This window comes from Ascaphus truei, chromosome 6 (assembly GCF_040206685.1).
Source record: "Ascaphus truei isolate aAscTru1 chromosome 6, aAscTru1.hap1, whole genome shotgun sequence".
NCBI classification, from domain to species: Eukaryota; Metazoa; Chordata; class Amphibia; order Anura; family Ascaphidae; genus Ascaphus; species Ascaphus truei.
Window position 1 is genome coordinate 59,882,725 of NC_134488.1, and position 16,164 is coordinate 59,898,888.

Consider the following 16,164-nt stretch of genomic DNA (forward strand, 5'->3'; position numbering starts at 1 on the left):
GTGCAAAGCCTCAAAGGTGCAAATCCATGTACACAAACCACAACCTTCTGGGCACAATTTAACAGCCTAATTGGCTTCCTTAAATTAATGTAAAATGCTAGATTATATTGTTTCAGTGAAAATTAGTTTTAAATTGCATTTTTTTTAGGCACTTCTGAATGGGGGAGTATTTTTAAGTATTTTCTTTGCCCTTGTCCCACCCTGTCCTTATCAGAAAGCCTCCCAAGTCTCAGCTCAACATGTTTACAAACTAACTTAAAAACGTATTTAAAAATACCAATAGGTGTCTGATTTTGGTTTAAAAAAAAAGCATGAAGCACACTGATGTGACCGTGTAAGCATGTCACCGTCATTAGTACACTCTGCTCCTAGGAGGGACTGCCCCTGTTTGGCACTTTAGAACATACTTATTAAGCAGTGCTAAGCTGTAAAGCACCTTACTGCACATTTTTGTAAATTGGTTTAGTAAATGTGGGACCTATAATGAATGGGCTATAGTTTGTCTTCACTCCTTGGGTGTGAGAAAGTCCATGGCACTGTGGTGCTACAGACCTTCCAGCTTCACAAACATTAGATCATCGTGTTAGCAAACGTATTGTCGTGAGCGCCACTAATGACTTGAATAGAAGAGCAAGTGCGCCTCTTCCATATAGATTGGGTTCACCATTCCTAGAGAGTAAACGTGATCTGCCATAGGAATGAGGTGACATCCACCTGGGCATTACAATGGCAACCAGTGTCCCAGCTCTTGTGGACGTCATAAGAGCACGCAGGTGGCTAAGCATGAGCAAAGCTTAGTACATTTTGGGCACAATTTAGTAGATTTGCAGCAGGCTTCATTCATAAGTTGTACATAAATCTACATTTTCCCACCACTTACAGAATTGAAATAAGGCTTCCAGGAGTGATATCGTTACAGCATTTTGTTAGCAATACATTGTCAAAGAAGCAACATTTTAGCACTGCTGTGACACTGGGAAAATAACAGAAATAAATGCCCACCGAATTGTAAGTGATATGAAATAAATGATGTGTACTGTTGATAAAATATCAACTGATGATAAATCAAATGGGGCCAATACCCTAAAAGTGATGTAGGGGACATAAAGTGTCAAGAAATATCAATGTTATAGTCACAAATGAAGGGAAAAAATGAATACAAATGTAACCTTTCCGGTAGGAGCAACACAAGAGTCTGTAGCTATTCAATAGGGATGGCCCAGCATCCACAACCTTGAACAGTGCACAACATGTACTGTGTTCAAAGATATGTTACGCTAATTGCAAAGAAGATAAGTATTGCACATACATATAACTAGATGAATCAGGCAGTACATGTTATGGACATATTACCACATAGTGCAACGCGTTTGGCGTCAGGACACCTGGACTTCCACATCAGCTGGCCCCCGTCACAATCGATTCCTCATTCTGCAAAGTGCGGTTCTCTCGGTGTGTGCACACGGGTCTAGAATCCTCGGTCCCCAGCCCGGATCCTCCGTTTTAGTCCAAAGGGTTGTAGCGGTAGGTGTACTTACCTTCTCTGCAATTAGCCTAATATATCTTTTAATACACTGAGTTGTGCACCGTTTCTTTTTTCCTGTGACACTGTGGGGTCTGTTATCATGGGACCTAAGACCATTTAGTATTTAAATTCACGCATATGGGGGTTAATTACTAAAGTCTCCCAGCTGCAAAACCAGTGTAAAAAAAATAGAAAAATTCTAATGACTTTTATGGCATTCCTTTTTATTAAGTAAGGTGTTATTTTTTGCACTGGTTTTGCATCAATTTTGCAGCCGGGAATCTTTAGTAAGTAAACTAATTTGGCTAGTGCGTCCCTTAGTGTCATTGTAATGGGCTCTCTGCATCAATTTCTCGGTTGCTGGCTTTAGTGAACATTTCTTAGTGTTAATAGAGGATTTAAAAAGAACTGATAATCTAATGACATGTACCACTGTAATTTCTCTCCGTTTACTTAGTGTCAAAAAATGTTCATCAAATGCAAGATCACTCATTGTAAACCAGACCACAGACCTGTTTACCATCTCATACAGGAAAAAAATCTTAATGCGTTACATTTTTATAAACCTAAGAGTAACTTAGCTGTAACCCCTCCTATTGCTTCATTACATTGAAGACACCAACACACAAAACATAGTTACCCAGATTTCCTAAATATTATTCAAAAAGACGTGCAAATCATCTTAAATCTGGTTCCGTATGGATTTCTAAAAATAGATTGATTAGAAGGTAAGTCAAGGTTTACTGACCCAGCCTCAGATGAATGATCTTCACTCTCTAGAGTTAAAGGAGAAAATAACATTTTAGAATGAGGTTCTGATACCATTAACAGATTTGGAGTGTCTAGTTTATTCAATAACTCCCCTATGTTGGCAAAGATCCACCTATGTATAAGGTAACAGACTGTATATAGGTACTTTGCTACATTTATGTCCTGTGTGCCTCAGCTTGTGAACAGAGTCACAAGGAGCAGTTATGGTGGTGTTACCTGATGCATATATTATTATGTAGTGCATCAAAATACAGTTTTCTATGTGTTGATAAATATATTATCCTCCTCAGGAGGCCAATAAATGGTTTCTGCTTCAGCTGGACCTGAAATGTTCCCTTTCTTCTCTGCTAATGTTATACATTCCAGCAGCGCGAAAGGGGACATGTTTGTGCTACTCCAGGAGAAGCAGAAGCCATAACAAATTAGTGATACATTTCAATACAAGTCAGCCTGTTTGATACTTCCATGATATCACAAAGATAATTACCTCCTCAACTCTTGTTTAAAATTTAAACAAAGGAATATCTCAATATATTTTATTAGACAATTTTATATAGCTTTTATAGTGCACACATACTCCCTGTGACATTTTAAAGCTCGGTTTTAAAAATGGTATCATTTGACATTTTGAGGCCTATGCAAAGAGCAGCGAGAAGACTAATATCACCAGTAATTTGCCAAATTTGCCTACAGCAATTCAGAACATGGCAAAAAACTGACGAGCTGAGTAAAACCCGCCAGTTTTGTATGTGTTCTTAAAAAACTCGCCGCGCAGGTGGCGAGAAGCCATATCTCGCCAGTTTTAAAATCCGCCGTATTCTAGTAGCCCCGATCAGCATCTCGGCGCTGATCGGGGCTATAAAATGGAGAGATTTTCTCCAAATCGCTCCGCCAACAGAAGTTGGCAAAAAGCTGCTGCTGAGCGGCGATAGGTGACATAAAAAAAAAATCTGGCCTTTTTCCTGCCTCGGATTGATGCAGGGGGGCTCCAGAGTTGATACACAGGAATATCAGCACCGAAGCCCCCCCCCCCCCCTTGCATCCGAAGCAGGAATAATGCATTAACAGCCCAATTCATTACCTTAGCAGCCAACCGCTAAGGCAATGAAGGGGTTAACCATCCATTACCATGCTTTCTGTGAGGAGCGGCAGTGGATTAAGGGGGTATTTGGAATTTGGGGGGGTGTTTATGGTTTCCGGGGGTGTCGCGGGTCAACTTAACCCCTTCATTACCATAGTGGTTAATACAGCAACGGTCATGAAGGGGTTAAGCCCGAAAGCGACCCACCCGCAACCCATAAACAACCACTGTGGGGGCGATTACACACTGCACCCATCCCTGCTAACCACTATATATATATCTATATATATATATATATATATATATATATAGATATAGATATATCTATATCTATATATATATATATATATATATATATATATATATATATATATATATATATATATGAAAAAATCATCTCAGTTGGCACACTGTAAACATAAGTAAGATGCTGATGCTAGCCCCATATGCACATGTAAAAAGTAGATTTTACCAGATTGGAGTCCGGAAAAAACGAGACAGCACACAGTCCAGTAGTTCCAATGAAGTTGTATTCAAAGTAACATGGCACCACCTCCAACGTTTCGGTCCACTCAACGTGACCTTCCTCAGGGACGTGCAATAAGTGAATGCTAATCCACCACCTTATATACCCAAACAAATCAAAATTAAAATGAACTTACCCGTGCAGGGGCAACATTGCCCGCGAAACCGCGCCGCTGTGACACGCATGCAAATGCTGGAACGCATCGCCATCTTGGATTTACTAATATGAAACGTCCTATTGAACTACGGTGGCCTCAATGGTCCACCCGTAGGTACAATCGCGCATGCGCGGACTCCTCATGCCGTGACCCGCAGTGTACTGCTGGAACGCATCGCCATGTTGTATCCAGTGGTGTTACATCTTTAACCTAGCTACGGTGGCCCGAATGGTGCATATGGCCACTATAGTGGCGGTTCGCGCATGCGCGAAGCTCCCCTGGCGACTCAGTAAGCAAAATGCGATGTAACGCAGGATCTTTACTATCCTTAAGCTTTCCCCACTATGTGCATGAAAGCGCCCACACACAGACACAACCTCAAGGACATGTATGAGGTTCTGGTATAATAAATGCCCAAACACTATAACGAAGGGCACCTAACAAATGGGACCGTTTAAGGAAGCTCAGATATATAGGCACAATAAAGCATGTTATGATGTGTGTTGTTATTTGCTTAAAAAATACTCAAAAGGACCTGTTCCAGTATGGGAACGCATGGCACACACAGCAAACATACATAAACCAATTAACCAACAAACATGTGAAACGCTGTGTGCATCACTGTAAGATATATTGTTATCAATGTCCCACTATAATAAATACTATAACTACAATGACTAATAGAGTCTAAAATCGAAAACAAGATACCATGTATGGTCAAACCAATCTCTTCTAAATTATAGGGACCAGTGGACTTATAGCATATATGACTAATGAGACAACTTGTGATGGGCAAGAGTGTGTCCATCCGGAGCCAATATACATACTGTACTCCGTGGTCAAACTCTGTCCTAAAGACAACTTGTGACCGACAAGGCATATTTAAACGATATGTCAGATGTTTTACAGTCTCAAATACAACATGTAGTATCTACGATCTCGAAGCGGGACATCATGAACAATCTTGATGCACACACCAAAACCATAGAGTGATAAAGTGAAAATAACAATACAAGGGCACATATGGAAATAACACATGAAGACGTAATGCAGAAATATTACAAAAGGAACATTAACAAGCAAAAGCGCACAACCACACAGCAGTAAACAATTGTTCAGCAACACAAAATATCATAGTCCTGATTTCATTCATAAGAAACATCCTAGCGAAAAATCTTCGTTTAAGCCAAAAGGGGCCACTGTTTTTAATTCAAAGATGTGTCTCGCTTCGCTTTGCAACAAAAGTCTGTTTCTATCACCCCCTCGTGCAGGCGCTCGGATCTGTGAGATTGGCATGCACCTAAACGTTGCCAATGAATATTTAAAGTCCCTGAAATGTTTGGCAACAGGGAGACATTTGAACTCCAAATCCTTGGCGTCTGTGGATAATGCTTTACGAATTGTTGAACGATGGATGGCTATGCGTTCTTTAAGCATTCGCACTTCCCAATATAAAGTAAACCACAGTGACATTTAATCAAATATATAACAAATTCAGATTTTGGTGAATTTTGATTTTGGTCCCATTGTGTGGATGGCAATAGAAAGACCCCACCTGCATATATTGGCAGTTCGTGCAACCCTTACACCTGTAGGCCCCAGGTTTTTGGGTTAACCAAGTTTTGTCCTTGCCATATTTTTCAGCTGGATCTGCTTGCGTGATCATGTCCCCAATAGACGGACCACGGCGAAAACAAAACAAGGGGGGTTCACGAAAGAATTTACCTATTTTGTCATCATTAGCTAAGACATGCCAATTATCTCTAATGCCACGTTGTATGCATGGGGACGCAGTGCTGAATGTGCTTATAACATTGAATCTTGAGCTATTTGTTTGCTCTCCCAGTTCGGTGTTAGTACAATCTACATTGTCCAACCGGATCACACGATCCAGTGCATCTTTAACGTCGACCGGACTATAACCACGCTCTAGGAACCTGTTAGCCATGTTGATAAGAGCAGGTTCCAACTGATTGTGATCACTAGTGATTCGCTTCACTCGTATTAGCTGTGAAAACGGAAGCCCCTTTTTCAACGGGGCCGGGTGGTGGCTTGTGGCATAGAGCAGTGTGTTCTTGTCAGTTATTTTTTGAAATAGCCTAGTGGCCAATTTGTCGCCTGCTTTGTATACCATCGTATCCAAGAATGGAATTTCAAGTTCACTGTAACACAGCGTAAAACGTATCTTTGATGGAATATCGTTAAGACGGTTCACAAAGTCCTGTAATTCCACAGTAGAGCCACTCCAAACAATAAAAATATCGTCAATGTAGCGTAAAAACTTTCTGATGTAGTGTGCATTGGGCGCATCGCATAAGATGTGGGTTTGCTCATACATGTCCATGTAAAGGTTCGCATATGATGGGGCCATGTTTGAGCCCATGGCTGTCCCACTGAGTTGGAGATAATATGAATTTTCAAACCTAAAGAAATTTTTGTTTAGGATGACTTCTATCAGGAGTAGTAAAAATTCAGACGGAGGTCCTGTCTGCAAAGTGCTTGTTATCAACTTTCTCCTGATAGCCTCCAACCCCTCTTTGTGCGGAATGTTCGTATAAAGACTTGCTACATCGAGGGTAGCCAATATGCACCCAGATGGGTTAAATGCTAGACGTGTCCTTGACAAACGTAGCCATGCCCGCCACCAACGGTTGTAAATAAAAATCCACGTATTGCGAAATCGGATGGCATAGTGATGTTCGAGCCGAGATGATTGGTCGACCCGGTGGGTGTGTTGTAGACTTGTGAATCTTGGGGATCGTATACATGACAGGTATTCTAGGGTGCTGCTGGGTAAGGAAACCGCCGGTATCTTCCGAGATCCATCCATTGGATATGCCCATTTGTATTATGGCATCGATTTCCCCTTTGTACGCCACAGTGGGATCTTTGCCCAACTGTTTGTACGTTTCAGTGTCTCCCAGTTGGCGCAACACCTCTTCTCTGTAGTAAAGATAGTCCAAAATGACGATTCCACCGCCTTTGTCGGCGGCCCGGATGATGATACTCTTGTTGTTTCTTAGGGACTTGACCGCCAGTCTTTCTTCATTCGTCAAATTGAAGAAGCTGGTTTTCTGCGTCTTAATCTTGCTTCTTGTAGCTTTACCTAGAAGGTTCATAAATGTTGCAATACTGGGATTAGACACCTGTGGATCAAACGTACTGCGTGGCTTGAAATGGGATCTTGTGTATTCAGGTGCTTGATTGGCTTCTGATTTTGAAAAGAAGTCCTTGAGTTTAAGGTGTCTATTCAATTTAAAGAGGTCCACTTCCCACTTGAATGGGTCTTGCTTATACGTTGGCACGAAGCCAAGACCTTTGTGTAAAACATTTAACTCCGCCGACGAGAGGGTGTGTTTGGAAAGATTAAAAATTACCGTTTCCTGGGTTGTTGTTTTGGACCTCTCCCCCTGTTTGGGTGGCGCTCCGGATATCGTCGTCTTTCGGCCTCCTCGCCTGATTTTCCTCCGGCATCTCCGACTCCTATAGGCGGTTTGGCTCTCCCATCCGGGCCTTGTCCTAAAAAAGAAGGTTCTGCAGACATGTTGTCACTGACAGTGTCCGCGGCGTCTGAGAAGTCCGTATCACTGGTGTTATACCCAGGCTTTCTGTACCCCCCCCGTCTTCGGCGGGACTGGCCCCTCTGCTGACCTTGCACACCTGTGGGTGGATCACTTAGCCCCAGCAACTATCTGTATACCTTACGATCCTTGTAATCTGATTCAACAATTTTGAGTTTCTCTCTCTTATATTTAATGAGATTGTTTCTGTATGTGTCAATGGAGGACTGTATTTTGTCCGTCCAATTTGTTGAAGTGTCAGTCTCTAAAGTTGTTCCATGTTTGGAGTAAATGGTGTCTATCTCTTTTTTAATCTTAATGATTTCCTTACTTGATTGATCGATTACAAGGATGATCAAGTCAAATGCACATTTATTTAATATTGCAATCCATCTTCTACAGAACTCTGGATCTGTTCTCCCTATAGTGGGCTGGTTTTTTATTCTAAACCCACGGGGTAGCAATTTTTCTTTGTGATAATGTGACAGTGTCACACCGTGCAGGTAGTAATCAACTTCCCTCTTTTTTAATTTAATCAGGTCATTGTACACGTCACTCGCTCTTTCAGGTCCCAAAACAGATTCAAAGGACTCCGTGTAACGGATGCTGGAAATCTCAGCCTCGCTAAAGCTAGCTGATTCAGAGATGGCCGAAAAAAACCCAAACGTATCTGCAAACTCCTCCATGTTATTTCCTTACGTGGATAAAACCAACATTCATTTATGATAAGGCTGTTACACGTAAAACATCCACGGAATAGGCCAAAAACGCCATGGACCACAAACTTTAACCCCTCGCAGGGTACTTGGTATCCTTTTGCTGGCAGGTGCCCAACTCATATAGTTACACATGAAAAAATCATCTCAGTTGGCACACTGTAAACATAAGTAAGATGCTGATGCTAGCCCCATATGCACATGTAAAAAGTAGATTTTACCAGATTGGAGTCCGGAAAAAACGAGACAGCACACAGTCCAGTAGTTCCAATGAAGTTGTATTCAAAGTAACATGGCACCACCTCCAACGTTTCGGTCCACTCAACGTGACCTTCCTCAGGGACGTGCAATAAGTGAATGCTAAACCACCACTGTCTCATTAGTCATATATGCTATAAGTCCACTGGTCCCTCTAATTTAGAAGAGATTGGTTTGACCATACATGGTATCTTGTTTTCGATTTTAGACTCTATTAGTCATTGTAGTTATAGTATTTATTATAGTGGGACATTGATAACAATATATCTTACAGTGATGCACACAGCGTTTCACATGTTTGTTGGTTAATTGGTTTATGTATGTTTGCTGTGTGTGCCATGCGTTTTCATACTGGAACAGGTCCTTTTGAGTATTTTTTAAGCAAATAACAACACACATCATAACATGCTTTATTGTGCCTATATATCTGAGCTTCCTCAAACGGTCCCATTTGTTAGGTGCCCTTCGTTATAGTGTTTGGGCATTTATTATACCAGAACCTCATACATGTCCTTGAGGTTGTGTCTGTGTGTGGGCGCTTTCATGCACATAGTGGGGAAAGCTTAAGGATAGTAAAGATCCTGCGTTACATCTCATTTTGCTTACTGAGTCGCCAGGGGAGCTTCGCGCATGCGCGAACCGCCACTATAGTGGCCATATGCACCATTCGGGCCACCGTAGCTAGGTTAAAGATGTAACACCACTGGATACAACATGGCGATGCGTTCCAGCAGTACACTGCGGGTCACGGCATGAGGAGTCCGCGCATGCGCGATTGTACCTACGGGTGGACCATTGAGGCCACCGTAGTTCAATAGGACATTTCATATTAGTAAATCCAAGATGGCGATGCGTTCCAGCATTTGCATGCGTGTCACAGCGGCGCGGTTTCGCGGGCAATGTTGCCCCTGCACGGGTGAGTTCATTTTAATTTTGATTTGTTTAGGTATATAAGGTGGTGGATTAGCATTCACTTATTGCACGTCCCTGAGGAAGGTCACGTTGAGTGGACCGAAACGTTGGAGGTGGTGCCATGTTACTTTGAATACAACTTCATTGGAACTACTGGACTGTGTGCTGTCTCGTTTTTTCCGGACTCCAATCTGGTAAAATCTACTTTTTATATATATATATATATATATATATATATATATATATATATATATATATATATATATATATTATTTTACATATATATATATATTATTTTACATCTATCTTTATAAATGTATGTAAAATATAAGTATGATTAAGCAACCTACAAAGAAATGAGAAAGGATATGCATGAAGCTATTTAAAACATCCGATCTGCAATTGACAACATCATTGCCAAATTATAAACAAAGCCAAATGAAAATAAAAACACATCTCATAAGAGAATAAAGCAAGCACCTATCCAAAGCAGTAAAGAGTAAATTGGTATAAAACTTACTATTGAACAATGTGTACATGAAGCAAATAATATTTACATCATGTACACAATTGCAATCAATGTTCCAAAACAAATACACGCTTGAAAGTAAACATTCTATATAAACAAAGCAAGTCGACAATAATAAATTAACAACACACAATTAATGCCATCCGAAATACATTACAAGCAAATCTAAACAAAAATCCCTATTCAAGATTGGTAGACAAACACAAAACCAGTGCAAAAACAAATTTATTCCTAACTAACACGATCATAAACAATCTAAATGCACCAAATAAGCCACATTAAACAATTTAGGCAGGGTCCCAACATATACCCATGCAATCATAATCATCTGAAATGAAAGAAGTAATTCTACATTACACTGCACACACAAAATAGTAAGCAAACAGGGAAAAGACTTGTAGAAGACATGAAAAAATGCAATATACATTTGAAAAACAACCCTTTAATAAACATGTATGTATATAACTCAAGAGGGATATATATATATATACATACATGGGCATGAATAGAACATTAAAAAAAAAAAATCCGACTTGTGAGAAAAAAACAAAAAACAACATTACAAATTAAATAAAATAAATTTCTTGACTTTACTTACCATTAGATTACCAATGACCGACTTGAGGGAAAACCGCTATGTCTGCAACACATCCAAAGACAGGAACCAGCAACCCATAAAATAATAAACCTTTGTAATCCAATGTGGTGTCTTCTTTCTTGTCTTTATAATCCATACCGTCTGTGGTCTTCTTTTCTGGGTCTTCTTCCCCGTCTGTGGGGTCTTCTGGCTTCTTCTTCTGTGACGCAGGTCCATCTTCTTCTGAGGGGAGGTCCTCTCCCCACGGCGTCAAGCTGGAAAATGAGACGACATAGGCTTTTATAGGCCTATGACGTCACATTTTGCATCAAATGGTTCTCACGGTCCTGATTGGTCCGTGAAAGCATGAGATTTTGGATATGGCTAACACAAATTATGACGTCATTTAAAAGAAATGAAGCCAGCTAATCAGAATGGCTGTGCTTCATTTTCCCTTTAACATGACGTCAACAAAACCAACATTGATTTAGTTTCCACGATCTCATTGGCTGTAGTCCCATGTGACGGGGCACAGTTTTTTTTGTTGACGTCGTGTTAAAGGGAAATGAAGCACAGCTATTCTGATTGGCTGGCTTCATTTCCTTTAAATGACGTCATAGCTGCATGCATATCCTTTCCCATTTCTTTGTAGGTTGCTTAATCAAACTTATATTTTTCATACATTTATAAAGATATATGTAAAATTATATATATATATATATATATGAGAATGATGAAGCCACTCTACAAATGAATGGGTGCAGGGTGGCTTAACCCATTAATTACTTTACCGCTTATTAACCGTTATTGGTATTAAGGGGTTAAGTAACACCACAATGTATTTGCTATATGTTGTGGGTGATGTATAGTTTATTAAAAATTGTTATGTTTCTTGCGGGTGTGTGTATTGTTTTGAATGTGGGTATTGGGGGTAGGGGGTATTGTCCCCAAGGGACGGAGGGTAGGCCTCCCGGTGTGTTGGGGGTGATGGTGGTTATGCCTCACAGGGGTGGGTAGTGGGGTGGGGTGTATTAATGTTAAAGTATTTATGTGTTTTGTAATAATTTTTTTGGGCCACAGACTTGATACTGCAGGCAACACCCGAGGGCCACCGCCAGGCTATAGTACCATTCCTGTGCCTAAAAAAATTACTATGGTTTATGTATAAATGGGGGGTTTAGGTGTTGTTGGGGGCACAGAGCCTGATTGTGTTGTGTATAGCAATGTTTATTGGGGGCCATTGTCCCCAATAAACATGCTACTGTGACTTAACCCCTTCATTGCCTTAACGGATAGCCGCTAAGGTAATGAAGCAGCATTACTGTATTTTTATTATTAGTGTACATGTGCAGAGGGTCTCCGGACATGAACCGTTTTGGTTTTATGTCCGGGGACCCCCTGCTTCCCGAGATACAGGCACCTTTATGAGGTGCCAGTATCTCCTATGAATGGAAATGTCCCGCGTCACGTGATCGGGCTGTCTCAATGCATAGGAGATACCGGCACCTCATAACGGGGCCTGTATCTCGGGAAGCAGGGGGTCCCGGACATAAAACCAATGCGGTTCATCTCCGGAGACCCCCTGCACATCTGCAATAGTAATCAAATTGTTATGTACACATTTTTTTTTTCCAGACGAGATTTGTGCAGAGAGAGGCGGATATCGCTCTCTGCTGACATCTCACCAGCGGAGCCCTTCTCGCCAGGGCTCGCCATCTCTCTGCCGGATTCCTCTCACAGATATGCGCACCTTCCTGCATACTGCGAGGGGAATCCGCCAAAAACATGGAGAGTTTAAAGTATGGCGAATGGCCATTCTCGTAGTTCTCTGCATAGGCCCCTATGTCTTTAAAACAATTGCGAGCTAAGGGACATGCCAAATTCATATCCTGCCCTGGGCAACGAAAGGTTTCACAATAGCCCTACTGTAATATTGAAAAGGCCCAAGGCCTCAGTGGATGTGAACAATAATTGATGCTCATGGTCCTTGACGAGATTGCACATAATGTAGTAGTCCAAGTTCAGTCCTTAGAGCCACCAAAGGGCAGGCGTTTCAGGGCAATACAAATCTATCAAGTTGCCATAGTGATAATTAGATTTAATTGTTTGAATTGGTTACATACGCAGTCATTAGAGCATATATTGAAAACCTAGCCTGTTGATAGGACTCCGCTTGGACACCCTGAATTACAACACAGTGTTGATTGTAGAGATGTGCAAATGTGTTACAGTTTTTGGTTTGCAAAAGTTTATTTGAATATTATAAGAATTTAGCAAAAAGGCAAAACTGGGGATTTGCAAAAACCAAAACCAAAAAAGCCTTTGAGTTCTTATGAAAATATTTGAAGAACTTATACATTTTCACCTACCATGGCAAATACAAACCCTACCTTGCTCTCTGTGTAAGATATTAACATTTGGTTGTTTTTGGCAAAGTCTCTTATCTCAAAAACCTTTTCAAGAGCCTAATTTTACCTCCGATGCAACTGTGTGTGAGTGTTTCATTCATCTCTCATAGTATGTACTGTAAGGTGGCTCCTAAATAAAACCCCATTTACCAAGATAATTACGGAAGTCCTCAATTCCGTCAAAAAAGCCTCCAACTCTTCCATGTCTCTCCTGTAACAAACACATTCCAGAGAAGTCAAAGAACTCACACAACAAATGAAATAGCTTCTATTTACTAAATGCCGCCAGGGTTATCTACTGAAGATTTCTAATTTCCTATGTATCGTCGGCCCTTTTCCCAACCCTTTTTTCTTACTTATATCACTATAGTCATTGGAGGAATATGAAACTGGTAGCTTTTGGCATTGGGCCCTGTGCATTAAATAGCAATAAGGGCATATTTGCACAAATTTGTATCAAGTCATAGTCATTAAAACCTTATCACGTCTAAGCTGTGCGAGAACTGTTCTATTACAGTGGTTCTCAACCTTTTTTGAGCACAGGCACCCTAAGAGGCTTTTTAAAACCTCGGGGCACTCCTGCTCATCAGACCTGACTCCTTCTCGCTCACACATACCACACTCACTCACCCTCCTCACATGCACAAAACCTCAACACTCCTCCCCTTCTTACACTTCACCCACTTTCTCACATTTCAAACTCGCCCTTATTCTCAACACCGTCCAAATGTACCCCTCCCCCTTCTTGCAGAGCACACTCATCCCCTTTCTCTATCACACACTCGATGTTCACCCTACTTTACTCATACTCCATACACTTACACACCCCATTCACTTCGCCCCACACACCACACTTACCCCCTTCTCAGACACACGCGGCACCTCTCTTCATACACAGACACCATCCACCTCCCCTTCTCTTAGTCAAACCGCACACCTTCCCCCTCCCCACAAAAAGCCATCAGACTCTCACCCCAAACAAAGCCCCCTTCCCCTCTTCCGTCCCACACACCTAAAACATGTCAACTGCTCAGCGAGATCGTCCTGCTCTGGCTGGAGCTGTGATCACCTTTCCTCTCTATAGACGGACTCAGAGAGGAGAAACTGTAGAGACAGATCGCGGCATCTCAATCTCCAGACAGCAAGGGATGCGCCCTCTTAACAGATGGCAGACTGCTTCCCCCAGGGGCTGCAGCACCCTTGGCAGAGGGTCGGAGCACACCAGGAACCCACGGCACCCAGGTTGAGAAGCACTAGTCTACTCATTACGGTGCGAGTTTGCATATTGCCCAGAAAGTCACAACCAGAAATCTTGCACCTTCTCAAGTAGGCAAAATAGGGCTTTTTTGCAAGAGAGGGAAAGATAGAGATTTTTTTTTGCCTGCCTCCCTGCTGTATTGCAGCAAATTATATGTCTAACCATGCCATTTTTATGCATAGGTAATTCTTAATGAATACAGCAAAAACGGCTGATTTTTATTGCTTGTACAGATGCAGCCACGAGTATCCGAACACTTGCCTGGGATAATGTGGGGCAATCTCCCAGTATTGCTCCAACATTTCTGTGACTTTTCTGCATACAGACTAATGGCCCATTGGGGCTCCCTGGCAGTCACATTCAGTTTGATTCAGTTTGAACGGGACTGCCAGGGACCCCCGCTGTGTTAATCCGATGGGCCATTAGTCTGTCTGCAGAAATGTCACAGAAATGTTGCAGCATTACTGGGAGATTGCACCAGATTTTCCAAGGCAAGTGTTCGGATACTCGTGGCTGCATCTGTAATTTCATGACATGTTCGGGTGACCTAGCATGGGATATATCAGAGTTTAATGCATAGTCCCCACTGTCCTCTGCAACCAACCTACCAGAAGAAGCCTGGAAGGACATTGACTCACCTCCTTGTCTCGGCACGTACTACTGCAAAACAAAAGGAAGACGTTGTCAGTTGTTAATAACTTTTACAACTGTCCCCTTTACTATACTTTTATTAAATAATTCTGCCCCAGTTACTGTACTCCAAGCTTTTAACCCAATTATTGCTCTTTCCCAACTAAGTATATCTGTCGTTCCCACGTTGCTTGGTGGGTCAAAATGGGACAGATCCCCTTCCGAGTGAAAACCTACATTTTGCATTGATTAGAACAAAGACTTACCTGCCTCTGTCAACTCCATACGTTTCATCTTTAAGGAAATAATGGTACAGTTAGTTTAACATTAATATTTCAGTTAATATAGAGATAAAGCAATGTGCAGCAGAGTAGTTATCACAGGTATTGTATGACATAAGGATGAGAGTATTGGGTCTCCATATCTATTAGCGCTTCATCATTCATTGGCAAATATTTGGACTGTTAAACGGAACACCTCATATAACAAAGAAAAGGTCCAAGGTCCAACAAACCAAATACGCGCTGTATACTGCAACAACAACAAAAGTTCCAGCGCTCGTACATAAGAAAACATTGTATTTAAAAAATCATTTAATTCATAAAAAACTGAACTTCATAGGCAATTTTCAAGCAGCAACCCCGCCCCAGATAATTTTTTCCTTTTCTAGACTACTTGAACTTGGGGGACCCTTAAGCTCATTTGTGGTGGTTCCCCGATGTCCGGAGACCTCCTGGTTGCTCAAGATCATTGCAATTTTTTACTGTCAATGTAATTCAATACTGTCCTGGATTGGATTTAGTTCAAATCCATCGTAGAAGTAGCTCCTGACCACTTCTGCGGTTACTAAGCATACACCGTCGTCTACAGCAGAAGCATTGCACAAGAATGATCATGTTACCAAAAAAAAACTTACCATATTGGTTAGCTTCATCTTGTCAATCTACAACGAAAACATAAATTATTTATTATTTATATTATTCAATGTTTTACCAGGAAGTAACACATTGAGTTACCTCTCGTTTGCAAGTATGTCCTGGGCACAGAGTTATGATAGCAATACATTGTTACATTAAATGAACAGAGGTTATACATTCAATTTCCAGACATTTTATGGACAGTTAGAAATAATATATAATTAGAATTGTATTGACAGTTACAGACAAGATTAAAATGGGAGACATCTGGAATCTTGCAAGAACTTAAACTGGAGGCGGGTTTGAGAGTCTCTGGGAGGTTGTTCAACACGTGAGGTG

The 16,164-nt window shown here is 41.3% G+C and overlaps 1 protein-coding gene across 9 annotated transcripts in view; it reads right to left on the reverse strand.

Moving 5' to 3' along the window:
• LOC142497079 (uncharacterized) overlaps nt 1-16,164 on the reverse strand; it is a 98,960-nt gene that overhangs the window by 8,172 nt on the left and 74,624 nt on the right. For 5 of the 9 annotated variants that reach the window (XM_075604395.1, XM_075604396.1, XM_075604398.1 and 2 more), the window contains exons 2-6: nt 15,825-15,851; nt 15,175-15,202; nt 14,917-14,938; nt 13,171-13,231; nt 2,274-2,301 (exon numbers count right to left, since the gene is read on the reverse strand). In XM_075604395.1, the coding sequence (XP_075460510.1) occupies nt 2,274-2,301; nt 13,171-13,231; nt 14,917-14,938; nt 15,175-15,202; nt 15,825-15,851 (166 nt within the window). Of the gene's footprint in view, nt 1-2,273; nt 2,302-13,170; nt 13,232-14,886; nt 14,939-15,174; nt 15,203-15,824; nt 15,852-16,164 lie in introns of those variants that run through there. The other 4 variants (XM_075604400.1, XM_075604401.1, XM_075604399.1 and 1 more) reach the window with 4 other exon arrangements.